The sequence below is a fragment of the Scyliorhinus canicula genome, chromosome 12 (genome assembly GCF_902713615.1).
Source record: "Scyliorhinus canicula chromosome 12, sScyCan1.1, whole genome shotgun sequence".
In the NCBI taxonomy this organism is placed as follows: Eukaryota; Metazoa; Chordata; class Chondrichthyes; order Carcharhiniformes; family Scyliorhinidae; genus Scyliorhinus; species Scyliorhinus canicula.
In genome coordinates this window covers 20,415,380-20,443,368 of record NC_052157.1, presented here as the reverse complement: position 1 = coordinate 20,443,368, position 27,989 = coordinate 20,415,380, and the positions used below count along the sequence as shown (strand labels likewise).

General features: G+C 49.6%; 1 protein-coding gene across 1 annotated transcript in view; it reads left to right on the top strand.

Moving 5' to 3' along the window:
• The window catches only part of igdcc3 (immunoglobulin superfamily, DCC subclass, member 3), a 179,304-nt gene that overhangs the window by 113,789 nt on the left and 37,526 nt on the right, over window positions 1-27,989 (top strand). The window contains exon 6 of the mRNA XM_038813522.1: window positions 5,977-6,135. Coding sequence (XP_038669450.1) covers window positions 5,977-6,135 — 159 coding nt within the window. The remainder of the gene's footprint in view (window positions 1-5,976; window positions 6,136-27,989) is intronic.

Below are 27,989 nucleotides of genomic sequence, written 5' to 3'. Positions count from 1 at the left end.
GCTATCTTTGTCAGTGGTTTGCTTCTGGCTGTAAGGAGAAGCTGTTAATATTTGTGGATGAGTGAAATTGTGATTCATACAACACAAACTCACCTGCAAAACGTCATTGAGATAGAAACATAGAAAATAGGGGCAGGAGGGGGCCTTTCAGCCCTTCGAGCCTGTTCCGTCATTCATTCGGATCATGGCTGAGCATCCAACTCAATAGCCTAATCCCTCTTTCTCCCCATATGTGCAAAAGACGTTGGGGGCGATTCTCCAATATGGAGCCCAAGTGTTCGCGCCGTCGTGAAACGCGGACCCGGGTATGACTGATTCTGGCCCCCACAGGGGGACAGCACGGCGCTGGAGCGGTTATCGCTGCTCCAGCCTCCTTTCCCGGCGCCAAATGGGCGCTGCACCAACCCGCGCATGCGCAGTCGGGCCACGGCCACCTGCGCATGCGCGGAGGTCTTTAGTGCGCCGGCCCCGACTCAAGATGGCGTCGGTGTTCAGGGGCCGGCTGCGCCAGAACGCAGGCCCGGGGGGGAGAGGCCGGCTCGCCGATTGGTGGGCCCCGATTGCGGGCCAGACCCCATCGGAGGCTCCCCCCAGTGAAGGAGCCCCCCCCCCCCCCCCCCCCCCCCCCCCCCCCCCCCCCCCCCCCCCCCCCCCCGACCATTCGCACAGAGTTCCTGCTGGCAGCGACCGGGGTGAACAGCGCCGGCGGGACTCTGTCGTATCGGCGTGGCCGCTCTTCCCATCCGGGCCGGAGAATCGGCGGCCCCGCCGTTTCCAGCAGTCCACAGCCGGCGCCGTGCTAAACGCGCCGATGCAAATGGCGCCGATTCTCCGCACCTCAGAGATTCGCGCGCCGGCGTCGGGGCGCAGTTGCAGCGATTCTCCGGCCTGGCACGGGGCTCGGAGAATCGCCCCCGTGGCTTTATTTGCCTAACAAAACTTTCAGAATGTAAAATAATCAACACTCCTTTCCACACTTCAACACTTCAAACCAACAGAGGCACATTGGCTAAAACATACAAGCCAGGTGATTCGAGTGCAGAAACACTGAGATAAATACACTAAGGCAGATGCACTCAGACAGAAATACTGGAAGGTGTATAGACACAGAAATATTTACTTTGATGTTAACCCACATGCCACGATGGACAGGAGAGGGCTGGGGGAGGTGTAAATTAACTTGTCAAATGTGCCAAATGCAACCATGGCCCACTTGGTTACAGGTGATTTAATGCTAATGTCTCTCATTGTGTCTGAATGCCCCATCATAGAGACACAGAAATTGCACTAACATATCAAAATCGGCTACCCACAACTGGGAACCTCGTTTAAAGTTCACTGAGTCCAAAGATGTGCAGGTTAGGTGGATTGGCTATGCTAAATTGCCCGTAGTGTCCAAAATTGCCCTTAGTGTTGGGTGGGGTGACTGGGTTATGGGGATAGGGTAGATGTGTACGGTTGGGCAGGGTGCTCCTTCCAAGAGTCGGTGCAGACTCGATAGGCCGAATGGCCTCCTTCTGCACTTAAATTCTATACAGGGTATGGGAAACCCGATATTGGACAGCAGCGGGGAGCTGCCAGCTACACACAATGCTTGCATTTTCCAGCACTCATTGTGGGCCAGGAGGACCAGACCCGGAAGGAAAGCCTTCAGCATTCCCCAACTAACTGACCTCCCACTACATTGTCTGACCTAAGGCATTACCACCCCGCATTCTCTGGCCCAATGCCCTCTCTTAACTCCCCAGCACTAAAACTGACCTTCACCCTGCCTGAGTGCCAGAGACCACCTTCAAGGATTCCTCCCTGTTCCCCTGCTCCTGGGTTTCCGACCCTGCCAATTTAGTTAGCTGCCAAGTGTGAAATAGATCTAAAGAATGAGGGCAGCACGGTGGCACAGTGGCTAGCCCTGCTGCCAGAGACCCGACTTCGCCTGACCGTCTGTGTGGAGTTTGCACATCCTTCCTGTGTCGGCGTGGGGTTCCTCCGGGTGCTCCTGTTCCCTCCCACAGTCCAAACATATGCAGGTGGATTGGCCTTGCTAAATTGCCCCTCGGTGGGGTTACGGGAATAGCATGGGGGATTGGGCCTAGGTGGGGTGCTCTTTCAGAGAGTCGGTACAGACTCAATGGGCCGAATGGTACTGGAGGGATTCTATGAATGACAATGAATTTGCCATTCAGTTTGGCCAGACCTTTGTTCCCCAGCCTTGCCCTGATTCTTTGACCATTTTTGCCTCCCTGTAAATATCAAGTCTATAGAGGGGGCTGGTTTAGCTCACTTGGCTGAACAGCTGGTTCATGATGCAGAGTGAGGCCAGTGGGTTCAATTCCTGTACCGGCTCAGGTTATTCAGGAAGGCTGAGAAGGAGAGAAAAGAGCTAACGTTTCGAGTCCGATGACTCTGTCAAGTTGACAACTAATAATAATCTTTATTGTCACACATAGGCTTACATTATCACTGCAATGATGTTACTGTGGAAATCCCCTAGTTGCCACATTCTGGCGCCTGTTCAGGTACATTGAGGGAGAATTTAGAATGTCCAATTCACCTAACAAGCACGTCTTTCAGGACTTGTGGGAGGAAACCGGAGCAGCCGGAGGAAACCCACACAGACACGGAGAGAACGTGCAGACTCTACACAGACAGTGACCCAAGCGGGGAATTGAACCTGGGACCCTGGAGCTGTGAAGCAACAGTGCTAACCACTGTGCTACCGTGCCACCCGTGCTCTCCCCCTCAAAGAGGAAAGAAGCCAATGGTTATCTGGGACTATGGCGACTTTATCTTCGTGAGCCCCAATTTTGCATCTTCTGGTTCTTCAGCCTTTGCTTGAGAATCAACAATGATCTTTTTTTCTCGGCTTCCGCAAGCTTTGGTATTTAATTATGAATAAGAATATGACCTCAAAGTATTAAAAAATTAAACTCCAGGTCAGATGAGCTAAGGCAACAAGGACATGAAAATTTGCGATTCTGCTGTTGCAACTACTGGATAAACTTCTTGAACAATTAGAGGAACCTTTCAAAATCATTCTAACCATTGCTGACAATTAATTATGAAAACTATGATCTGAACAGCATTTCCATAAACTTCCTTAACACAGGCGTCTGTTAAATTTTCAGTCAGATACTTCAAATTGAGTTCTGATCAAGTTGGGTGAAAAATATTAGTCGTTCCCAAAATAATATTTCAAACTGATAGCCAGTAATGAGCATTATTAAATTAAAGATTGATATAATAGTCAATGATATAATTACAATGAAGATATCATTATAGTAGGAAACACATTTATAATGTATAATGCTTAATTAAATTTACTAAGATACGGTTCATATTGTAATATGGTTTTATCTCTCTGTCACATCAGATTTTTATTTAATATCTGATCACTAATCTATTCAGTTTTCCAATTGGAAAAAGCACGCTGTGTACACAATCATGATTGTTAGATGTGTAAAACACAGTGGATGGTATAGAGAATTATGTAGCATATATGTACGTGTGTCCTGCATCTGTTATGTATAACAAAATAAAATTAAGTTTTACATGTGTGGAATGACTATAGAATTCAGAGATTCCTTTCAGACCAAGCATTTGGTGATTTGTTTTCACACTAACTGTGTTCGAAACCGCTCAAACTGAGCACAGTGGCTCGCCCTGTTGCTTCACAGCGGCAGGGTCCCAGGTTCGATTCCTGGCATGGGTCACTGTCTGTGCAGAGTCTGCACGTTCTCCCCGTATCTGCGTGGGTTTCCCCCGGGTGCTCCGGTTTCCTCCCACAAGTCCCGAAAGTTGCGCTTGTTAGGTGATTTGGACATTCTGAATTCTCCCTCTGTGTACCCGAACAGGCGCCAGAGTGTGGCGAATAGGGGATTTTCACAGTCACTTCATTGCAGTGTTAATGGGAGCCTATTATGACACTAATAAAGGTTATTATTAAAAGGTTTTGCCGTGAGTTAAGTTCCCACATAGCTCACTTGACACAGATCTGCGAGACAAAACTGCTGTAACATGCCACAGATTTGCTTTAAACTGCCCCTCTCGTCAACTGATGCTGGAGAGGGATTGTTGTTGTAGGGGGAGAGAGAGATCATTTTGCACAGTTACTGCATTGGCTGGTGCCGTGAGTTTGTGAATCATGTCACAATCGGCAGCAGGGTTTTACCACTTTGCCTCAGGTGGTAGAATTGTTGACCTCCAAGTTACAGACTGGCAGATTCGAGATCCATTGTGGGTTTGAGCACATAATCTAGACGGACACCTCAGTGCACTGCTGAGCAAGTTGCGGATTGTCGAAGGTGCTGTCAGTCAGATAAGATGTTAAACCAAGGCATTCCTTGTCTACTCAGGTGAATGCAATAGGGTCCCTGTGGCATTATTTTAAAAAGGTTTATGGAGGTGCTTTGGCTAATATTCCTCCCTCAACACCATTCCAAAGCAGACTAAGTGACCATTTGTTCATTTGCTGTTGTGGGATCATTCAATGTGCTGCTTGCCTTTGCGGCATAGCAACAGAGGCTGCACTCCTGATATAGTCCTATCAGTTGTAAAAGTTTGTGGATGTCCTGAGAAGGCACTACGTGAATGCAGGTTTATTCTTAAAGAGTATTTAACTCTGCGGCTCGTCAGCTGATCTGGGAGTGACGCAGATCATCGAATCTTCATAGAATGTACAGTGCAGAAGGACGCCGTTCGGCCCATCGAGTCTGCACCAGCCCTCCGAAAGAGCACCCTACTGAAGCCCATGCCGCCACCCTATCCCTATAACCCAGTAACCCCACCTAACCTTCTGGACACTGAGGAGCAAATTATCATGGTCAATCCACCCTGCACGTCTTTGGGCAGTGGGAGGAAAGCAGAGCACCCGGAGGAAACCCACGCAGACACAGGGAGAAAGCGGAAGCTCCACACAGTCACCCGAGGCCAGAACTGAACCCGGGACCCTGGAACTGTGAGGCAGCAGGGCTAACCACTGTGCCACTGTGCCGCCCATAATGCTAAGGTCAGGTCATTTAACCTCACGTACCTGATCATGAAAGGCACGTATCTGGTAGAAGTGAGGTGGGCTCAGGTTGGATGTCCATTTCACACCTGTCCTAAAAGGGTAGATGAAGCCTTGGTTTGGCATCTGATCCAAAAGACGGCACCTCCATGTGGCAGCACTCACTCGGCGCGGCACTGAAGTTTCAGCCTTAAATTTCCGCTCAGCTTCCCGGACCGGCACATTAGCCCCCAACCTTCTGACACCAAGGTGTTGCCTGTTGAGCCAGGTCTCACAATTATCCAGTGGAAAGGGCAGCCACTGCTTCCTGGGATGGGGAAACGGTAAATTCTGTCATGCACCATTTTAATTTACCTCCAACGCATCGAAAATACTCAAACTATCCCGGCCCTGGGTCACTGTCCGTGTGGAACTTGCACATTCTCCCCATGTCTGCATGGGTTTCACCCCTGCAACCCAAAGATGTGCAGATTAGGTGGATTGGCCATGCTAAATTGCCCCAAAATTGGAAAAACAAATAATTGGGTACTCTAAATTTATAAAAAGAAAAGAAAATAGTCAAACCTACTGCCAGAGTCCGTGAGAAACTGCATCCTTCGTCAATCTTTATATAGAACTTTGATATATCCTCAATGTTTTAAAATCAGGATTCTACAGTAGAAACAGTGAAGAAGGAAGATTTTTCCACCTTCGAAGTGAAATGTTCCGGTGTAATACCTTTCCTTTCTTCACATGTCTTCAGCTCAGGGTTACAGGTGGCAAGACGGTAGTTTCTTCCATTCAATTAGTCAAATGTTTAACATCTCTTTGGTATTTTGTTTTAAGAAAAAAAAAAGGCACGAGATGAATCCCTTCCTTTCTCTGACCCCATGCTGGGGTTTGCCAATGATGCTTCCCGGGAAAGATGGAAGGGGGACTGTTTTCCCGTTGATTAAATCCTCAGCTAATTCCTAACACTTTGGTGTCCACAGACGGCAGGCCGATCGGCGTGGAGGGAATTCAAGTGCTGGGCACCGGAAACCTGATGATCTCTGACCTGTCGGTGCAGCATTCTGGGGTGTACGTGTGCGCAGCGAACAAACCAGGGACCCGCGTGAGGCGCACTGCGCAGGGGAGGCTGGTGGTTCATGGTAAGTGGCCGGACCTTTCCAAGGGGGCCGAGAGCAGGAACAGCTCCTGTTTATTGACAGGGCAGCACCAAAAGGTTTCTAACCGTGTTAATCCTTATATTTTATCTCTCTTGTGTGTGATTTTGTTTGCGGGGTGGAGTGTGGAAAGAGGGATCGTTCTTTTCTATCACTTTGTGTTCTCGGTCTCCCCGAGTTGTACACTATCCCTGACAGAGATAACAGTCAGGACGCCAGGGTCACTGTGCAGAGTTGGCTGGGTCACAAACTGCCTCAAGTTCCCCTTCCTACAGGAGAACCTCAGGTTTCCCCAGCCCTGACTGCACCAGCGAGATCAGCAGCGTGTGCAAGATCTGTTCATCCTGTCAACAGAGGTGGGTAGGCCCAGGCTTGTGAGCTTGTTCCACCATTCAATTCGAACGGGGCTGGTCTGCATGCCAACTCCATCTACCACCCTGCTACCATATCCCGTCACACCCGTTCCTCACAGAAATCGTATCAATCTCAGTTTTGACATTTTCAGTTGATCCCCAGCCCCAGCGGCATTTTTGCGGGATAGAGTTCCTGGTTTCCATCACGCCTTCTGAGGGAAAAAATGCTTCCTGGCATCACCCCACAAAACCGAGCTCCAATTTGAAGTTTATCCCCATTGTTCTGGACTTTTCCATCGGAGAAGATAGTTCCTCTCTATCTATCTGATTAAATTCTTTAACCATCTTGGGTATGCACCGTGTCTATGTTACAGGCATTTATTTCCCCAACATGTGTCTCCACATCATTAGGGGTAGATCTATTCTAGTCTTATGTATTTGCAAATATTTGCACCAATGACGCATTTATGGCTTTCCTACAGATCTCAAACCCTTCCATGCACCTTCCTCTGTAATACTGACACACGTTGAGGTGGATTTTAACTGGTGCACATCCAACCATTGATGAATGCCAGCGGACTGCCTGGTCATACTTGTGGGTGATCCAGCTCTGGCCAATGAGGCCGGGGGCTGATTAATTGGTGAACTGTGAAATGAAATGAAAAGAAAGTCGCTTATTGTCACGCGTAGGCTTCAATGAAGTTACTGTGAAAAGCCCCTAGTCGCCACATTCCGGCGCCTGTTCGGGGAGGCTGGTTCGGGAATCGAACCGTGCTGCTGGCCTGCCTTGGTCTGCTTTAAAAGCCAGCGATTTAGCCCAGTGTGCTAAACCAGCCCCTGCTGTGCTAAACCAGCCCCAGTGCCTTGGGCACCAAGCACTGCAGTTTCCGGCTCCAGACAGACCCAACACTGAGAGGCATTCATCGGGTCAGGGAAGGAGAGCAATGGACTGCATTCTTCCTTGGGGAAGAAGCATTGCTGTTCATTCCGGCTGCAGGGAAATTGGACGGGGAGTGCCATCAGGGCAAGGCCACCCAGTTACCCTCATGGTTGCAATTGGTATGCATTGTACATCCCACTACCTCCCTGGGTGAGACCTGAGGCATAGATAAGGAGGGAAATTAATCAAATCAGTTACGGCCAGCAAATTAAGCCTCCTAGCATGATAGGGAATGTGCACATCACTCCACTTACAATGTCTCAAAACCGACTGTCCAAAAACAGAGCTTGTCTACTAAACGGTTTACCCTGTATCCTGAGACTGTGTCCCCTGGTTCCAGACTCCCCAACAGGGAAAACATCCTCCCTCCGTCTAGTTTGTCCAGGCCTGTCAGATTTGACGGGCCCAACGGGTGAATTGCACGGGAGTCCCAAATCGGACTTTGAGCCAGGCCGACGGTGAGTTACGCGGCTCGCTCCGCCCGGCGTGATCAGGATCTCGCCCTCGCAAGTCATTTGAGACACCTGGGTGATCGGGGACAGGGCAGGGTGGCACCTGGCTGCCAGCCTGACACCCTGCAAGTGCCACCTGGCATCCTGACAGTAGCATTCGAGGGAGGGGGAGGGAGTGAGGGGGGCTTCCAGGGGCCTCGAGAAGATTGAGGGGGGAGAGCCGAAAGTATGTGTGTGTGCGGGGGAGGGGGGGCTGAAAGAAAATACTCAAAATACATTCAATACGGCGCCCGAGCCGTGAGGCGCTGTTCCTGCTGCCTCAGTGGGGAGAATCTCCCTGAGGCCCCAAAAAAGTGGCAATGTGTCGGTGAATAGCGGGTGAATCGCGGCGCTGCAGCCACTGAGAAACACCGCGCCCGAAAGCGGGCTTTAACTTTTTTCCTCTTAACCGTCCCCACCTCTCATCCCTCTAAACTCCTGTGTGTACAGATCCGGGTCAGAGGTTTTTTTAAAATGTTATTTCTTCACAATTATGCATTGTTTTTTCAAACTTTAATTAAAAAAAAAAAGATTTTGTGACAGTTGTCGCTGTAGTAGATTCAGGCGGTGTGCAGCATTACCAAGCAGCTCTGTTGTTGCTATTGGATTTTGGTGGACTGGAACCCTCTGCATGTGAGGAGGGAAACAGCCCTAAGGTTCACAATGTTACACTGGCAACAGGGCCGGCTTGCGGAGTATAAACTGCATGTTATCAGGTAAATGGAAGGGAACTAATGGTGGCGTTAAAGGCACAAACTCTGTGGGGTTTATTAGACAGTATCAGCAGGCAGGGAAGCAGAGAGTTAAAAAGAAAAAGCCCGAGGATTAATCTTGAAGTGATTGCATTCAGTGATGTCAGCTACAGTGCTTGCCCTGGGGAACCTGCATTCTCAGCATCGTAATCACGCAGCATCGAATGAATGTACACTGACCCCAAAATTTACAGCTCTGCCTTCCCAGACTAATAGACCCGCGCCCTAGTGTGCATCGCAATGAGTTTACCATTAGTAACGAAGAGTGGATTTCTGTATATGTGTCGCATGCTGGTCTTCACCGAGGGGGTTTCCACTACCATTGACCGTGTAGACAAAAAGAATCCATGGCTTTTTAAATGCTCAATATTTCACATTCCCTTTGAATTATCTAATTAATAGATGTATGTATTTTAATCACATGAATAATGAACGGCTATGAATAATTAAACCTTGTACATGAAGCGTAGCAGAGGCAATCATAATGCAGCCAATTTAACTCTGCTACTGCTGGCTTTCCCTTTTTAATGTATAATATATAGACGTATTTAATAAAATGACATTGCTTCAAGGGAATCAGGCACAACCCTACTTATCTGAGAATGAATGTTAAAGTGTTGCTGGGACTGAATGAAACTTCACACTGATTACCCGAAGCCCATTAGCAACGACAGGCCCATGGGATTGTTTTCAAACCGCTCATGTTGTGATTAGACACGGAGAGAGAGGCATTGCTGGCACAAAATGGTGCATCGATAAGGCAGCGTCCAATGACAGGTCAGGGACTCGTGTCTCTTTACTTTCCCTGCATTCCACCCACAGGCCATCAGACCCAGGAGCAGATCACCTTACCAGTCTTTTGGGGATAGTGCATATTACAGGCGCACTACAGATCAAGGCCAAATGGATCATGATGCTTTAAACATGCTAAACTACTTTGAGGGAACAGGTCCAAGTGTGTTTATCCTGGTGGAGTAGATTTAGATATTATTGTGAGGAAACCACAGTGATCAAGTGATGTGGGGTGGGGGGGGCGAACACTTTTTTTTTGACCAGGCAGTATGAGAGTCGCGCAATGATGCTGTGGGAGTGCTGTAATGATGGTGATTTATAGTGGGTGCTGTAATGATGATGTTGCATGGGGGTGCTGTAATGATGGTGATGTGTTTCAATGATGGCGATATGTGGGGAGTGTTGCATTTAGGGTGAGGTATGGGGAGTGCTTAATTATGGTGATATTTGTGAGTGCTGCAATATTGGTGGTATGTGGGGACTGCTGTAATGGTGGTTTTGTGGGAGTGTTGTAATGTCGGTGATGTGTGGGAGTGCTGTAAATATGGGTTTGTGTGGGAATGCTGTAATATTGGTGACGTGTGGGAGTGTTGTAATGATGGTGATGTGTGGGAGTGTTGTAATGATGGTGATGTGTGGGATTGCTGTAAAGGTGGTGATGTGTGGGAGTGTTGTAATGATGGTGATGTGTGGGATTGCTGTAACTATGGTGATGTATGCAAGTGTTCTAACAATGGTGATGTGTGGGAGTGCTGTAATGATGGTGATGTTTGGGAGTGCTGTAATGATGGTGATGTTTGGGAGTGTTGTAATGATGGTGATGTGTGGGAGTGTTGTAATGATGGTGATGTGTGGGAGTGTTGTAATGATGGTGATGTGTGGGATTGCTGTAACTATGGTGATGTGTGCAAGTGTTCTAACAATGGTGATGTGTGGGAGTGCTGTAATGATGGTGATGTTTGGGAGTGTTGTAATGATGGTGATGTTTGGGAGTGCTGTAATGAGGGTGCTGTGTGGGAGTGCTGTAATGTTGGTGATGTGTGGGATTGCTGTAATTATGGTGATGTGTGCAAGTGTTGTAACCATGGTGATGTGTGGGAGTGCTGAATGATGGTGATGTTTGGGAGTGTTGTAATGATGGTGATGTGTGGGAGTGCTGTAATGATGGTGCTGTATGGGAATGCAGCAATATTGGTGATGTGTGGTAGTGTTGTAATATTGGTGATGTGTGGAAGTGTATAAAGGTGATGATGTGTTGGAGTGCTGCAATGATGGTGACGTGTGTGAGTGCTGTAATGATGGTAATGTGTGGACTGTGCTGAAATGATGGTGATGTGTGGGAGTGCTGTAATGTTGGTGATGTGTGGGAGTGTTGTAATGATGGTGATGTGTGGGAGTGTTGTAATGATGGTGATGTGTGGGATTGCTGTAACTATGGTGATGTGTGCAAGTGTTCTAACAATGGTGATGTGTGGGAGTGCTGTAATGATGGTGATGTTTGGGAGTGTTGTAATGATGGTGATGTTTGGGAGTGCTGTAATGAGGGTGCTGTGTGGGAGTGCTGTAATGTTGGTGATGTGTGGGATTGCTGTAATTATGGTGATGTGTGCAAGTGTTGTAACCATGGTGATGTGTGGGAATGCTGAATGATGGTGATGTTTGGGAGTGTTGTAATGATGGTGATGTGTGGGAGTGCTGTAATGTTGGTGATGTGTGGACGGTGCTGCAATGATGGTTTGGAGTGGAAATGCTGTATTATCAGTGATGTGTGGGAGTGCTGTAATGATGGTGATGTGTGGGAGTGTTGTAACTATGGTGATGTGTGGGAGTGTTGTAATGATGGTGATGTGTGGAAGTGCTGTAATGTTGGTGAAATGTGGGGAGTGCTGTAATAACAGTGATATTTGGGAGTGCTGTAATGGTGGTATGTGGGGAAAGCTGTAATGATTGTGATGTGTGGGAGTGCTGTAATGAGGGTGATGTGTGGGAGTGCTGTAATGTTGGTGATGTGTGGGAGTGCTGTAATGAGGGTGATGTGTGGGAGTGCTGTAATGATGGTGATGTGTGGGAGTGCTGTAATATTGGTGATGTGTGGGAGTGCTGTAATGTTGGTGATGTGTGGAAGTGCATAAAGTTGGTGACGTGTGGGAGTGCTGCAATGATGGTGATGTGTGGGAGTGTTGTAATGATGGTGATGTGTGGGAGCGCTGTAATGATGATGATGTGTGGGAGTGCTGCTATGTTGGTGATGTGTGGGAGTGCTGTAATATTGGTGATATGTGGGAGTGCTGCTATGTTGGTGATGTGTGGGAGTGCTGTAATATTGGTGATGTGTGGGAGTGCTGCTATGTTTGTGATGTGTGGGAGTGCTGTAATATTGGTGATATGTGGGAGTGCTGCTATGTTGGTGATGTGTGGGAGTGCTGTAATATTGGTGATGTGTGGGAGTGTTGTAATGATGGTGATGTGTGGAAGTGCTGTAATGTTGGTGAAATGTGGGGAGTGCTGTAATAACAGTGATATTTGGGAGTGCTGTAATGGTGGTATGTGGGGAAAGCTGTAATGATTGTGATGTGTGGGAGTGCTGCAATGATGGTGATGTGTGGGAGTGTTGTAATGATGGTGATGTGTGGGAGTGCTGTAATGATGATGACGTGTGTGAGTGTTGTAATGATGGTGATGTGTGGGAGTGCTGCAATGATGATGACGTGTCTGAGTGCTGTAATGTTGGTGATGTATGGGAATGCAGCAATATTGGTGATGTGTGGTAGTGTTGTAATATTGGTGATGTGTGGAAGTGTATAAAGGTGATGATGTGTTGGAGTGCTGCAATGATGGTGACGTGTGTGAGTGCTGTAATGATGGTAATGTGTGGACTGTGCTGAAATGATGGTGATGTGTGGGAGTGCTGTAATGTTGGTGATGTGTGGGAGTGTTGTAATGATGGTGATGTGTGGGAGTGTTGTAATGATGGTGATGTGTGGGATTGCTGTAACTATGGTGATGTGTGCAAGTGTTCTAACAATGGTGATGTGTGGGAGTGCTGTAATGATGGTGATGTTTGGGAGTGTTGTAATGATGGTGATGTTTGGGAGTGCTGTAATGAGGGTGCTGTGTGGGAGTGCTGTAATGTTGGTGATGTGTGGGATTGCTGTAATTATGGTGATGTGTGCAAGTGTTGTAACCATGGTGATGTGTGGGAATGCTGAATGATGGTGATGTTTGGGAGTGTTGTAATGATGGTGATGTGTGGGAGTGCTGTAATGATGGTGCTGTATGGGAATGCAGCAATATTGGTGATGTGTGGTAGTGTTGTAATATTGGTGATGTGTGGAAGTGTATAAAGGTGATGATGTGTTGGAGTGCTGCAATGATGGTGACGTGTGTGAGTGCTGTAATGATGGTGATGTGTGGACTGTGCTGAAATGATGGTGATGAGTGGGAGTGCTGTAATGTTGGTGATGTGTGGACTGTGCTGAAATGATGGTGATGTCTGGGAGTGCTGTAATGATGGTGGTGTGGGAGTGCTGAATGGTGGTGATGTGTGGGAGTGCTGTAATAATGGTGATGTGTGAGATTGTTGTAATGATTGTGATGTGTGGGAGTGCTGTAATGATGGTGATGTGTGGGAGCTTTGTAATGATGGTGATGTGTAGGAGTGCTGTAATGATGGTGAAATGTGGGGAGTGCTGTAATAACAGGGATATTTTGGAGTGCTGTAATGGTGGTATGTGGGGAAAGCTGTAAGGATGGTGATGTGTGGGAGTGCTGCAATATTGGTGCTGTGTGGAAGTGTATAAATTGGTGATGTGTGGGGGTGCTGCAATAATGGTGACGTGAGTGAGTGCTGTAATGTTGGTGATGTGTGGACGGTGCTGCAATGATGGTTTGGAGTGGAAATGCTGTATTATCAGTGATGTGTGGGAGTGCTGTAATGATGGTGATGTGTGGGAGTGTTGTAACTATGGTGATGTGTGGGAGTGTTGTAATGATGGTGATGTGTGGAAGTGCTGTAATGTTGGTGAAATGTGGGGAGTGCTGTAATAACAGTGATATTTGGGAGTGCTGTAATGGTGGTATGTGGGGAAAGCTGTAATGATTGTGATGTGTGGGAGTGCTGTAATGAGGGTGATGTGTGGGAGTGCTGTAATGTTGGTGATGTGTGGGAGTGCTGTAATGAGGGTGATGTGTGGGAGTGCTGTAATGATGGTGATGTGTGGGAGTGCTGTAATATTGGTGATGTGTGGGAGTGCTGTAATGTTGGTGATGTGTGGAAGTGCATAAAGTTGGTGACGTGTGGGAGTGCTGCAATGATGGTGATGTGTGGGAGTGTTGTAATGATGGTGATGTGTGGGAGCGCTGTAATGATGATGATGTGTGGGAGTGCTGCTATGTTGGTGATGTGTGGGAGTGCTGTAATATTGGTGATATGTGGGAGTGCTGCTATGTTGGTGATGTGTGGGAGTGCTGTAATATTGGTGATGTGTGGGAGTGCTGCTATGTTTGTGATGTGTGGGAGTGCTGTAATATTGGTGATATGTGGGAGTGCTGCTATGTTGGTGATGTGTGGGAGTGCTGTAATATTGGTGATGTGTGGGAGTGTTGTAATGATGGTGATGTGTGGAAGTGCTGTAATGTTGGTGAAATGTGGGGAGTGCTGTAATAACAGTGATATTTGGGAGTGCTGTAATGGTGGTATGTGGGGAAAGCTGTAATGATTGTGATGTGTGGGAGTGCTGTAATGTTGGTGATGTGTGGGAGTGCTGTAATGAGGGTGATGTGTGGGAGTGCTGTAATGATGGTGATGTGTGGGAGTGCTGTAATATTGGTGATGTGTGGGAGTGCTGTAATGTTGGTGATGTGTGGAAGTGTATAAAGTTGGTGACGTGTGGGAGTGCTGCAATGATGGTGATGTGTGGGAGTGTTGTAATGATGGTGATGTGTGGGAGCGCTGTAATGATGGTGATGTGTGGGAGTGCTGCTATGTTGGTGATGTGTGGGAGTGCTGTAATATTGGTGATATGTGGGAGTGTTGTAATGATGGTGATGTGTGGGAGCGCTGTAATATTGGTGATGTGTGGGAGTGCTGCTATGTTGGTGATGTGTGGGAGTGCTGTAATATTGGTGATGTGTGGGAGTGCTGCTATGTTGGTGATGTGTGGGAGTGCTGTAATATTGGTGATATGTGGGAGTGCTGCTATGTTGGTGATGTGTGGGAGTGCTGTAATATTGGTGATATGTGGGAGTGCTGCTATGTTGGTGATGTGTGGGAGTGCTGTAATATTGGTGATGTGTGGGAGTGTTGTAATGATGGTGATGTGTGGAAGTGCTGTAATGTTGGTGAAATGTGGGGAGTGCTGTAATAACAGTGATATTTGGGAGTGCTGTAATTGTGGTATGTGGGGAAAGCTGTAATGATTGTGATGTGTGGGAGTGCTGTAATGTTGGTGATGTGTGGGAGTGCTGTAATGAGGGTGATGTGTGGGAGTGCTGTAATGATGGTGATGTGTGGGAGTGCTGTAATATTGGTGATGTGTGGGAGTGCTGTAATGTTGGTAATGTGTGGAAGTGTATAAAGTTGGTGACGTGTGGGAGTGCTGCAATGATGGTGATGTGTGGGAGTGTTGTAATGATGGTGATGTGTGGGAGTGCTGCTATGTTGGTGATGTGTGGGAGTGCTGTAATATTGGTGATATGTGGGAGTGCTGCTATGTTGGTGATGTGTGGGAGTGCTGTAATATTGGTGATGTGTGGGAGTGCTGCTATGTTGGTGATGTGTGGGAGTGCTGTAATATTGGTGATATGTGGGAGTGCTGCTATGTTGGTGATGTGTGGGAGTGCTGTAATATTGGTGATGTGTGTGAGTGCTGCAATGTTGGTGATGTGTGGAAGTGTATAAAGTTGATGATGTGTTGGAGTGCTGTAATCAGGGTGATGTGTGGGAGTGCTGTAATGATGGTGATGTGTGGGAGTGTTGCAATGATGGTGATGTGTGGGAGTGTTGTAATGATGATGATGTGTGGGAGTGCTGTAATGATGGTGATGTGTGGGAGTTCTGTAATGATGGTGATGTGTGGGAGTGTTGTTATAACAGTGACATTTGGGAGTGCTGTAATGGTGGTATGTGAGGAATGCTGTAATGTCGGTGATGTGTGGGAGTGCTGTAATGATGGCGATGTGTGGGAGTGCTACAATATTGGTGATGTGTGGGGAGTGCTGTCATAACAGTGATATTTGTGAGTGCTGTAATATTGCAGGTGTGTGTGGAGTGCTGTAATGATGGTGATGTGTGGGAGTGCTGTAATATTGGTGATGTGTGGGAGTGTTGTAATATTGGTGATGTGTGGTAGTGCTGCAGTGTTGGTGATGAGTGAAGTGTATAAAGTTGATGATGTGTTGGAGTGCTGCAATGATGTTGATGTGTGTGAGTGCTGTAATGTTGGTGATGTGTGGACTGTGAAATGACGGTGATGTGTGGGAGTGTTGTAATGATGGTGATGTGTGGGAGTGCTGTAATAATGGTGATGTGTGGGAGTGCTGTAATAATGGTGATGTGTGAGATTGTTGTAATGATTGTGATGTGTGGGAGTGCTGTAATGATGGTGATGTGTGGGAGCTTTGTAATGATGGTGATGTGTAGGAGTGCTGTAATGATGGTGAAATGTGGGGAGTGCTGTAATAACAGGGATATTTTGGAGTGCTGTAATGGTGGTATGTGGGGAAAGCTGTAAAGATGGTGATGTGTGGGAGTGCTGCAATATTGGTGCTGTGTGGAAGTGTATAAATTGGTGATGTGTGGGGGTGCTGCAATGATGGTGACATGAGTGAGTGCTGTAATGTTGGTGATGTGTGGACGGTGCTGCAATGATGGTTTGGAGTGGAAATGCTGTATTATCAGTGATGTGTGGGAGTGCTGTAATGATGGTGATGTGTGGGAGTGTTGTAACTATGGTGATGTGTGGGAGTGTTGTAATGATGGTGATGTGTGGAAGTGCTGTAATGTTGGTGAAATGTGGGGAGTGCTGTAATAACAGTGATATTTGGGAGTGCTGTAATGGTGGTATGTGGGGAAAGCTGTAATGATTGTGATGTGTGGGAGTGCTGTAATGAGGGTGATGTGTGGGAGTGCTGTAATGTTGGTGATGTGTGGGAGTGCTGTAATGAGGGTGATGTGTGGGAGTGCTGTAATGATGGTGATGTGTGGGAGTGCAGTAATATTGGTGATGTGTGGAAGTGTATAAAGTTGGTGATGTGTGGGAGTGCTGCAATGATGGTGATGTGTGGGAGTGTTGTAATGATGGTGATGTGTGGGAGTGCTGTAATGATGATGACGTGTGTGAGTGTTGTAATGATGGTGATGTGTGGGAGTGCTGCAATGATGATGACGTGTCTGAGTGCTGTAATGTTGGTGATGTGTGGACGGTGCTGCAATGATGGTGATGTGTGGGAGTGCTGCAATGATGATGACGTGTCTGAGTGCTGTAATGTTGGTGATGTGTGGATGGTGCTGCAATGATGGTGATGGGTGGAATTGCTGTAATATCAGTGATGTGTGGGAGTGCTGTAAATATGAGTGATGTGTGGGAGTGCTGTAATTATGGTGATGTGTGCAAGTGTTGTAACAATGGTGATGTGTGGGAGTGCTGTAATAATGGTGATTCGTGGGAGTGCTGTAATGATGGTGATGTGTGGGATTGCTGTAATTATGGTGATGTGTGCAAGTGTATAAATTGGTGATGTGTGGGGGTGCTGCAATGATGGTGACGTGAGTGAGTGCTGTAATGTTGGTGATGTGTGGACGGTGCTGCAATGATGGTTTGGAGTGGAAATGCTGTATTATCAGTGATGTGTGGGAGTGCTGTAATGATGGTGATGTGTGGGAGTGTTGTAACTATGGTGATGTGTGGGAGTGTTGTAATGATGGTGATGTGTGGAAGTGCTGTAATGTTGGTGAAATGTGGGGAGTGCTGTAATAACAGTGATATTTGGGAGTGCTGTAATGGTGGTATGTGGGGAAAGCTGTAATGATTGTGATGTGTGGGAGTGCTGTAATGAGGGTGATGTGTGGGAGTGCTGTAATGTTGGTGATGTGTGGGAGTGCTGTAATGAGGGTGATGTGTGGGAGTGCTGTAATGATGGTGATGTGTGGGAGTGCAGTAATATTGGTGATGTGTGGAAGTGTATAAAGTTGGTGATGTGTGGGAGTGCTGCAATGATGGTGATGTGTGGGAGTGTTGTAATGATGGTGATGTGTGGGAGTGCTGTAATGATGATGACGTGTGTGAGTGTTGTAATGATGGTGATGTGTGGGAGTGCTGCAATGATGATGACGTGTCTGAGTGCTGTAATGTTGGTGATGTGTGGACGGTGCTGCAATGATGGTGATGTGTGGGAGTGCTGCAATGATGATGACGTGTCTGAGTGCTGTAATGTTGGTGATGTGTGGATGGTGCTGCAATGATGGTGATGGGTGGAATTGCTGTAATATCAGTGATGTGTGGGAGTGCTGTAAATATGAGTGATGTGTGGGAGTGCTGTAATTATGGTGATGTGTGCAAGTGTTGTAACAATGGTGATGTGTGGGAGTGCTGTAATAATGGTGATTCGTGGGAGTGCTGTAATGATGGTGATGTGTGGGATTGCTGTAATTATGGTGATGTGTGCAAGTGTTGTAATGATGGTGATGTGTGGGAGTGCTGTAATGAGGGTGATGTGTGGGAGTGCTGTAATATTGGTGATGTGTGGGAGTGCTGTAATGATGGTGATGTGTGGGAACGCTTTAATGATGGTGATGTGTGGGAGTGCTGTAATGAGGGTGATGTGTGGGAGTGCTGTAATATTGGTGATGTGTGGGAGTGCTGTAATGATGGTGATGTGTGGGGACGCTTTAATGATGGTGATGTGTGGAAGTGCTGTAATGAGGGTGATGCGTGGGAGTGCTGTAATGAGGGTGATGTGTGGGACTGATGGTGATGTGTGGGTGTGCTGTAATGATGGTGATGCGTGGGAGTGCTGAAGTAATGGTGATGTGTGGCGAGTGCTGTAATAACAGGGATATTTTGGAGTGCTGTAATGGTGGTATGTGGGGAAAGCTGTAATGATGGTGATGTGTGGGAGTGCTGCAATATTGGTGATGTGTGGAAGTGTATACATTGGTGATGTGTGGGGGTGCTGCAGTGATGGTGACGTGAGTGAGTGCTGTAATGTTGGTGATGTGTGGACGGTGCTGCAATGATGGTTTGAAGTGGAAATGCTGTATTATCAGTGATGTGTGGGAGTGCTGTAATGATGGTGATGCGTGGGAGTGTTGTGACAATGGTGATGTGTGGGAGTGTTGTAATGGTGGTGATGTGTGGGAGTGTTGTAATGATGGTGATGTGTGGAAGTGCTGTAATGTTGGTGAAATGTGGGGAGTGCTGTAATCAAGTGATATTTGGGAGTGCTGTAATGGTGGTATGTGGGGAAAGCTGTAATGATTGTGATGTGTGGGAGTGCTGCAATGTTGGTGATATGTGGGAGTGTTGTAATGATGGTGATGTGTGGGAGTGCTGCAATGATGGTGATATGTGGGAGTGTTGTAATGATGGTGATGTGTGGGAGTGCTGTAATGATGATGACGTGTGTGAGTGCTGTAATGTTGGTGATGTGTGGATGGTGCTGCAATGATGGTGATGGGTGGAATTGCTGTAATATCAGTGATGTGTGGGAGTGTTGTAAATATGAGTGATGTGTGGGAGTGTGGCGCTAACAATTATACTCAAAGCCGAGAGACTAGTACAATAGAGGCTTTATTGCTGTACGATGTTGTCCCTCCATCTGCAACAGTAGACTAAGGGTCTGAGCAGCTCTCATACATTTATACATAAGCTCCCTGTGGGCGGAGCTAGCCGGCAGGGGCTGACCGGAGGAACCTGTATTACAGGTACAGGCATACATCCCCCTACTGCAGTACACATAACTACAGTGGTTATCTCACCACATTCACCCCCTGTAAAAAATGAGTCCGGCGGGGGTGACATGTAACTCTAATACAAAGGATGCTATTAACAAGAGGGTCCAACAAGGAAAATCAAGAGTCCATCTGGTTAGCAGGTTACAGGTTGAGCCGAATCGGTGGTCGGACGTTCCGCTGTGATCGGCGTAGCTGTGGTGGTGACGTCGGCACAGGCGGTGATGGCCCCGATGGTGCAGGTGCTGGCGGTGTTGGTGCTGGCTGCTGGCGGGATGACTCCGAGAGCAAGCCGAAATCTTCCGTGTCCTCCAGGGTGGGCAGGGGGATGAGGGATGGACCTGATGGGGACGAATAGGGGGGCGCTGGGGTTGGCGCAGGAAGGGGTGTGGGCATGGGATCGGCACCTGAGGGAGCCAGGTCCCGGAGCGAGACTGTGTCCTGGCGGCCGTCGGGGAACTCCACGTAGGCATACTGAGGGTTGGCGTGGAGAAGGCGTACTTTGTCCACCAGGGGTTCCGCCTTGTGGTGCCGTACATGCCTACGGAGAAGGACTGGGCCCGGAGTCGTGAGCCAAGTCGGGAGCGACACTCCGGATGTGGACTTCCTAGGGAAGGCAAAAACACGTTCATGGGGTGTACTGTTAGTTGCGGTGCACAGTAGTGATCGAATGGAATGGAGCGCGTCAGGGAGGACCTGCTGCCAGCGAGCGGCTGGGAGGTTCCTGGACCTTAGGGCCAGCTCGACAGCCGTCCATACCGTCCCGTTCTCCCTCTCTACCTGCCCATTTCCCCGGGGGTTGTAGCTGGTCGTCCTGCTGGAGGCGATACCCCTGCTGAGCAGGAATTGACGCAGCTCATCGCTCATGAATGAGGATCCCCTGTCACTGTGGATATAGTCGGGGAAACCGAACAGGGCGAAAATGGAATCCAGGGCCTTGATGACAGTGGCAGACGTCATATCTGGGCATGGGATGGCAAAGGGGAACCTAGAAAATTCATCGACCACACTAAGGATGTAGGTATTGCGGTCGGTGGAGGGAAGGGGCCCTTTGAAGTCCACGCTGAGGCGTTCAAAGGGGCGGGATGCTTTCACCAGGCGCGCGCGATCTGGCCGGTAGAAGTGCGGCTTGCACTCCGCACAGATCTGGCAGTCTCTGGTGACTGTCCGTACTTCCTCGACGGAGTAGGGCAGATTGCGGGCTTTGATCAGATGGTACAAGCGAGTGACCCCCGGATGGCAAAGGCTGTCGTGCAAGGCACAGAGCTGGTTCACTTGTGCACTGGCACATGTACCTCGGGAGAGGGCGTCTGGGGGCTCGTTGAGCTTGCCGGGGCGATACAAGATCTCATAGTTAAAGGTGGAGAGCTCGATTCTCCACCGCAAGATTTTGTCATTCTTGATCTTGCCCCGCTGCGTGTTGTTGAACATGAAGGCTACCGACTGTTGGTCAGTGAGGAGAGTGAATCTCCTGCCGGCCAGGTAATGCCTCCAGTGCCGCACCGCTTCAACGATTGCCTGGGCTTCCTTTTCGACAGAGGAATGCCGAATTTCGGAGGCGTGGAGGGTGTGTGAAAAGAATGCCACGGGTCTGCCGGCCTGATTCAGCGTGGCGGCAAGGGCGACATCTGAAGCGTCGCTCTCTACTTGGAAAGGCAGAGTCTCGTCTACGGCGTGCATCCCCGCCCTGGCTATGTCAGATCGAATGCAGGCGAAGGCCTGTTGTGCCTCGGCCGAGAGGGGAAAATGTGTGGACTGGATAAGTGGCCGGGCCTTGTCTGCGTATTGCAGGACCCACTGGGCGTAATAAGAGAAAAACCCACGGCAGCGTTTGAGGGCCTTGGGGCAGTGGGGAATTGGGAGCTCCATGAGGGGGCGCATGCGGTCGGGATCGGGCCCCAGTAGTCCGTTTTGGACTACGTAGCCAAGGATGGCTAAGCGGTCTGTGCGGAACACGCATTTCTCCTTGTTGTACGTGAGATTAAAGAGAGATGCGGTGTGGAGGAATTTATAAAGGTTGGCATCATGGTCCTGCTGGTCATGGCCGCAGATGGTGACATTGTCGAGGTACGGGAAGGTGGCCTGCAATCCGTACCGGTCAACCATTCGGTCCATTTCTCGCTGAAAGACCGAGACCCCATTCGTGACGCCGAAGGGAACCCTCAGAAATTGGTACAGACGACCGTCCGCCTCGAAGGCAGTGTAGGGACGGTCCGATTTACGGATAGGGAGCTGGTGGTAGGCGGATTTCAGGTCAATAGTAGAGAAGACCCGGTACTGTGCAATCTGATTGACCATATCAGAAATGCGGGGGAGGGGGTACGCGTCGAGCTGCGTGTACCGGTTGATGGTCTGGATGTAGTCCACGACCATCCTGTGCTTCTCCCCGGTCTTAACCACTACCACCTGGGCTCTCCAAGGGCTGTTGCTGGCCTCGATGATACCCTCCCAAAGCAGCCGCTGGACTTCGGACCTGATGAAGGCCTTGTCCTGGGTGCTGTACCGTCTGCTCCTGGTGGCGACGGGCTTGCAATCCACAGTCAGATTAGCAAAGAGGGAGGGGGGCTCGACCTTGAGGGTCGCGAGGCCGCAAACGGTGAGGGGAGGTAGGGGTCCACCGAATTTGAGGGTGAGGCTCTGGAGATTGCACTGGAAATCCAGGCCTAGTAAGAGTGAAGTGCAGAGGTCGGGGAGAATGTACAGACGGAAACGGTCGAATTCCACACCCTGTACAGTGAGTTTAACCAGGCAGAAACCCCGGATCGGGACAGAGTGGGAACCGGAGGCAAGGGAGATCTGCCGGTCGGCGGGATGGATCGCAAGGGAATAGCGCCTTACCGTGTCCGGGTGGACAAAGCTCTCGGTGCTCCCGGAGTCGATGAGGCAGGAGGTCACATGGCCGTTGACCAGCACCGATGTGGAAGAGGGTGCCAGGTTGCGAGGACGGGACTGGTCGAGCGTAACGGAGGCGAGCAGTGGTTGGTCGGCGGTTGAGTCAGATGAGTCCGACGAGGAGCGGTAGCGACCCATGTCCCGTGATGGCGGCCCCTGGAGACGAGACGGCGGCATCCGCAGTACCTGTGGGTAAAATGGCGGCGCCCATGGAGCACACGTTATGGGGTCGGAACAAAATGGCGGCGCCCATGGAATGCACATGGCTGTGGTGGATGAAGATGGCGGCGCCCATGGGGCGCACGTGGCGGGGGCGGCAAAAGATGGCGGCGCCCACTGATCGCACATGGGGTCGGGGGAAGCGGACGGCGGGGCCCATTGAGGGAGCGGCTGAGGCGTGGGGACCGGCGGCGCGATAGCGGCGACCGTCCGGGACTGACACACCGCTGCAAAGTGGCCTTTCTTGCCACAAGCTTTGCAGGTCGCTGTGCGGGCCGGGCAGCGTTGGCGAGGGTGCTTCTGTTGGCCACAGAAGTAACAGTGGGGATCCCCAGGGGGTGCGGTGCGGCGGGCAGCGCAGGCATAGTGCGCGGGGGCGGCTGCTGGGGGGGCCGTTTGCGGGGTCCACGAGGGGTAGGACGGATGGGCCTGGGGAGCCGTTTGCGGGGTCCACGAGGGGTAGGACGGGTGGGCCGAGTGGCTAGCGGAGTAATTTTGCGCACTACGGGAGGCGGCCGTCATGGAGAGCGCCAGGGCCTTTGCGGCCGCGAGGTCGGGGGCGACCCCTTCCAGCAGTCGTTGCCGGATGGGGTCCGATGCAATGCCTGTAACGAAGGCATCGCGCATGAGTAAATCAGAATGTTCCGTGGCTGCGAGGGCCCGGCAGTCGCAGTCTCGTACCAGAGGTATAAGGGCCCTCCAGAAGCCCTCAATCGACTCACCCGGCTGCTGGACGCGAGTAGAAAGTTGATGCCTCGCAAACAGGGTGTTCGCCGATGGTGCATAGTTCTCCTTGAGCAGTTCCATAGCTGCGGTGTAGTCGGTCGCATCTCGAATTAGCGGAAAGACGCTGGAGCTAAGTCTGGAGTACAGGAGTTGCTTTTTCTGAGCCTCCGTCGGGGGAGGGTCTGCTGAAGAGATGTAGGCCTCGAAGACTGCGAGCCAGTGATCAAAGTCTTTTCTGGCGTGAGGCGAATGCGGATCCAGCTGCAGACGGTCAGGCTTGACTCTGATGTCCATGGTGACTGGGAAATCGTACAGCAATAAATTGTGGCGCTAACAATTATACTCAAAGCCGAGAGACTAGTACAATAGAGGCTTTATTGCTGTACGATGTTGTCCCTCCATCTGCAACAGTAGACCAAGGGTCTGAGCAACTCTCATACATTTATACATAAGCTCCATGTGGGCGGAGCTAGCCGGCAGGGGCTGACCGGAGGAACCTGTATTACAGGTACAGGCATACATCCCCCTACTGCAGTACACATAACTACAGTGGTTATCTCACCACAGGGAGTGCGGTAATATTGGTGATGTGTGGGAGTGTTGTAATGAGGGTGATGTGTGGGAGTGCTGTAATGATGGTGATGCGTGGGAGTGCTGTAATGATGGTGACGTGTGGGAGTGCTGTAATATTGGTGATGTGTGGGAGTGTTGTAATGATGGTGATGTGTGGGAGCTCTGTAATGAGTGTGATGTGTGGGAGTGCTGTAATAATGGTGATGCGTGGGAGCACTGTAATGAGGGTGATGTGTGGGAGTGTTGTAATGATGGTGATGTGTGGGAGCACTGTAATGATGGTGATGTGTGGGAGTGCTGAAGTGATGGTGATGTGTGGGAGTGCTGTAATGAGGGTGATGTGTGGGAGTGTTGTAATGATGGTGATGTGTGGGAGTGCTGTAATGAGGGTGATGTGTGGGAGTGTTGTAATGATGGTGATGTGTGGGAGTGCTGTAATGATGGTGATGTGTGGGAGTGCTGAAGTGATGGTGATGTGTGGGAGTGTTGTAATGTTGGTGATGTGTGGGAGTGCTGTAGTGATGGTGATGTGTGGGAGTGTTGTAATAATGGCGATGTGTGGGAGTGCTGTAATGATGGTGATGTATGGGAGCGTTGTAATGAGGGTGATGTGTGCGAGTGCTGTAATGATGGTGATGTGTGGGAGTGCTGTAATGATGGTGATGCGTGGGAGTGCTGTAATGAGGGTGATGTGTGGGAGTGCTGTAATGAGGGTGATGTGTGGGAGCGCTGGAATGATGGTGATGTGTGGGAGTGCTGTAATGAGGGTGATGTGTGGGAGTGCTGTAATGAGGGTGATGTGTGGGAGTGCTGTAATGATGGTGATGTGTGGGAGTGCTGTAATGAGGGTGATGTGTGCGAGTGCTGTAATGATGGTGATGTGTGGGAGTGCTGTAATGAGGGTGATGTGTGGGAGTGATGAAGTGATGGTGATGCGTGGGAGCGCTGTAATGATGGTGATGTGCGGGAGCACTGTAATGAGGGTGATGTGTGCGAGTGCTGTAATGATGGTGATGTGTGGGAACGCTGTAATGAGGGTGATGTGTGGGAGTGCTGTAATGATGGTGATGTGTGGGAGTGCTGTAATGATGGTGATGTGTGGACTGTGCTGTAATGATGGTGATGTGTGGGAGTGCTGTAATGATGGTGATGTGTGGGAGTGCTGTAATGATGGTGATGTGTGGACTGTGCTGTAATGATGGTGATGTGTGCGAGTGCTGTAATGAGGGTGATGTGTGCGAATGCTGTAATGAGGGTGATGTGTGGGAGCGCTGTAATGATGGTGATGTGTGTGAGTGCTGTAATGAGGGTGATGTGTGGGATTGCTGTAATGATGGTGATGTGTGCGAGTGCTGTAATGATGGTGATGTGTGTGAGTGCTGTAATGAGGGTGATGTGTGGGATTGCTGTAATGATGGTGATGTGTGCGAGTGCTGTAATGATGGTGATGTGTGCGAGTGTTGTAATGATGGTGATGTGTGGGAGCACTGTAATGAGGGTGATGTGTGGGAGTGCTGTAATGAGGGTGATGTGTGGGAGTGCTGTAACGATGGTGGTGTGGGAGTGCTGAATGGTGGTGATGTGTGGGAGTGCTGTAATGAGGGTGATGTGTGCGAGCGCTGTAATGAGGGTGATGTGTGCGAGTGCTGTAATGATGGTGATGTGTGGGAGTGCTGTAATGAGGGTGATGTGTGGGAGTGCTGTAATGATGGTGATGTGTGGGAGTGCTGTAATGATGGTGATGTGTGGGAGTGCTGTAATGAGGGTGATGTGTGGGAGCACTGTAATGATGGTGATGTGTGCGAGTGCTGTAATGAGGGTGATGTGTGCGAGTGCTGTAATGATGGTGATGTGTGGGAATGCTGTAATGATGGTGATGTGTGAGAGTGCTGTAATAATGGTGATGTGTGCGAGTGCTGTAATGAGGGTGATGTGTGGGAGTGCTGTAATGAGGGTGATGTGTGCGAGTGCTGTAATGAAGGTGATGTGTGGGAGTGCTGTAATGAGGGTGATGTGTGGGAGCGCTGTAATGATGGTGATGTGTGGGAGCGCTGTAATGATGGTGATGTGTGCAAGTGCTGTAATGAGGGTGATGTGTGGGAGTGCTGTAATGAGGGTGATGTGTGGGAGTGCTGAAGTGATGGTGATGTGTGGGAGTGCTGAAGTGATGGTGATGTGTGGGAGTGCTGTAATGATGGTGATGTGTGGGAGTGCTGTAATGATGGTGATGTGTGGGAGTGCTGTAATGAAGGTGATGTGTGCGAGTGCTGAAGTGATGGTGATGTGTGGGAGTGCTGTAATGATGGTGATGTGTGCGAGTGCTGTAATGATGGTGATGTGTGGGAGTGCTGTAATGATGGTGATGTGTGCGAGTGCTGTAATGAGGGTGATGTGTGGGAGCGCTGTAATGAGGGTGATGTGTGGGAGTGCTGTAATGAGGGTGATGTGTGGGAGTGCTGTAATGAGGGTGATGTGTGCGAGTGCTGTAATGATGGTGATGTGTGAGTGTGCTGTAATGATGGTGATGTGTGCGAGTGCTGTAATGAGGGTGATGTGTGGGAGTGCTGTAATAATGGTGATGTGTGCGAGTGCTGTAATGAGGGTGATGTGTGGGAGTGCTGTAATGATGGTGATGTGTGGGAGTGCTGTAATGATGGTGATGTGTGGGAGTGCTGTAATGATGGTGATGTGTGCGAGTGCTGTAATGAGGGTGATGTGTGGGAGCGCTGTAATGAGGGTGATGTGTGGGAGTGCTGTAATGAGGGTGATGTGTGGGAGTGCTGTAATGAGGGTGATGTGTGGGAGTGCTGTAATGAGGGTGATGTGTGCGAGTGCCGTAATGGGGGTGATGTGTGCGAGTGCCGTAATGAGGGTGATGTGTGCGAGTGCTGTAATGAGGGTGATGAGTGCGAGTGCTGTAATGAGGGCGATGTGTGCGAGTGCTGTAATGAGGGTGATGTGTGCGAGTGCTGTAATGAGGGTGATGTGTGCGAGTGCTGTAATGATGGTGATGTGTGGGAGTGCTGTAATGATGGTGATGTGTGCGAGTGCTGTAATGAGGGTGATGTGTGGGAGCGCTGTAATGAGGGTGATGTGTGGGAGTGCTGTAATGAGGGTGATGTGTGGGAGTGCTGTAATGAGGGTGATGTGTGCGAGTGCTGTAATGATGGTGATGTGTGAGTGTGCTGTAATGATGGTGATGTGTGCGAGTGCTGTAATGAGGGTGATGTGTGGGAGTGCTGTAATAATGGTGATGTGTGCGAGTGCTGTAATGAGGGTGATGTGTGGGAGTGCTGTAATGATGGTGATGTGTGGGAGTGCTGTAATGATGGTGATGTGTGGGAGTGCTGTAATGATGGTGATGTGTGCGAGTGCTGTAATGAGGGTGATGTGTGGGAGCGCTGTAATGAGGGTGATGTGTGGGAGTGCTGTAATGAGGGTGATGTGTGGGAGTGCTGTAATGAGGGTGATGTGTGGGAGTGCTGTAATGAGGGTGATGTGTGCGAGTGCCGTAATGGGGGTGATGTGTGCGAGTGCCGTAATGAGGGTGATGTGTGCGAGTGCTGTAATGAGGGTGATGAGTGCGAGTGCTGTAATGAGGGCGATGTGTGCGAGTGCTGTAATGAGGGTGATGTGTGCGAGTGCTGTAATGAGGGTGATGTGTGCGAGTGCTGTAATGAGGGTGATGTGTGCGAGTGCTGTAATGAGGGTGATGTGTGCGAGTGCTGTAATGAGGGTGATGTGTGGGAGTGCTGTAATGAGGGTGATGTGTGGGAGTGCTGATTCACTTCCGACCTTCCTGAATGGCTATAGATTTTGGAGTGGGACTGACTTATTGTGGGTTGGCATAAATGGCTACTTGGAGTTGATAAATTCTCATTCTAAAAACGAACCTGACGATTCCTGAGACCTGAGACCCTCTTCGCTGCTCGACATATATCTCTCTCCCTTTATTCTACCCCTGTTACCTCTGATGGCTGTAGCTGCTGCTCTGATCTGATAGATGGTGTGCCGGGTAAGGGAAGGGGGTGATAAAGGGTCTCACACAGTGTGCATCCTGCAGTTGGGAGCAAATTTTGCTGACAAGATCTAACTCTGCTGGAAATCTGTGGTTTCAGTAAAGTGCTTTGGCCACACGCGTTGTCTTGTTCA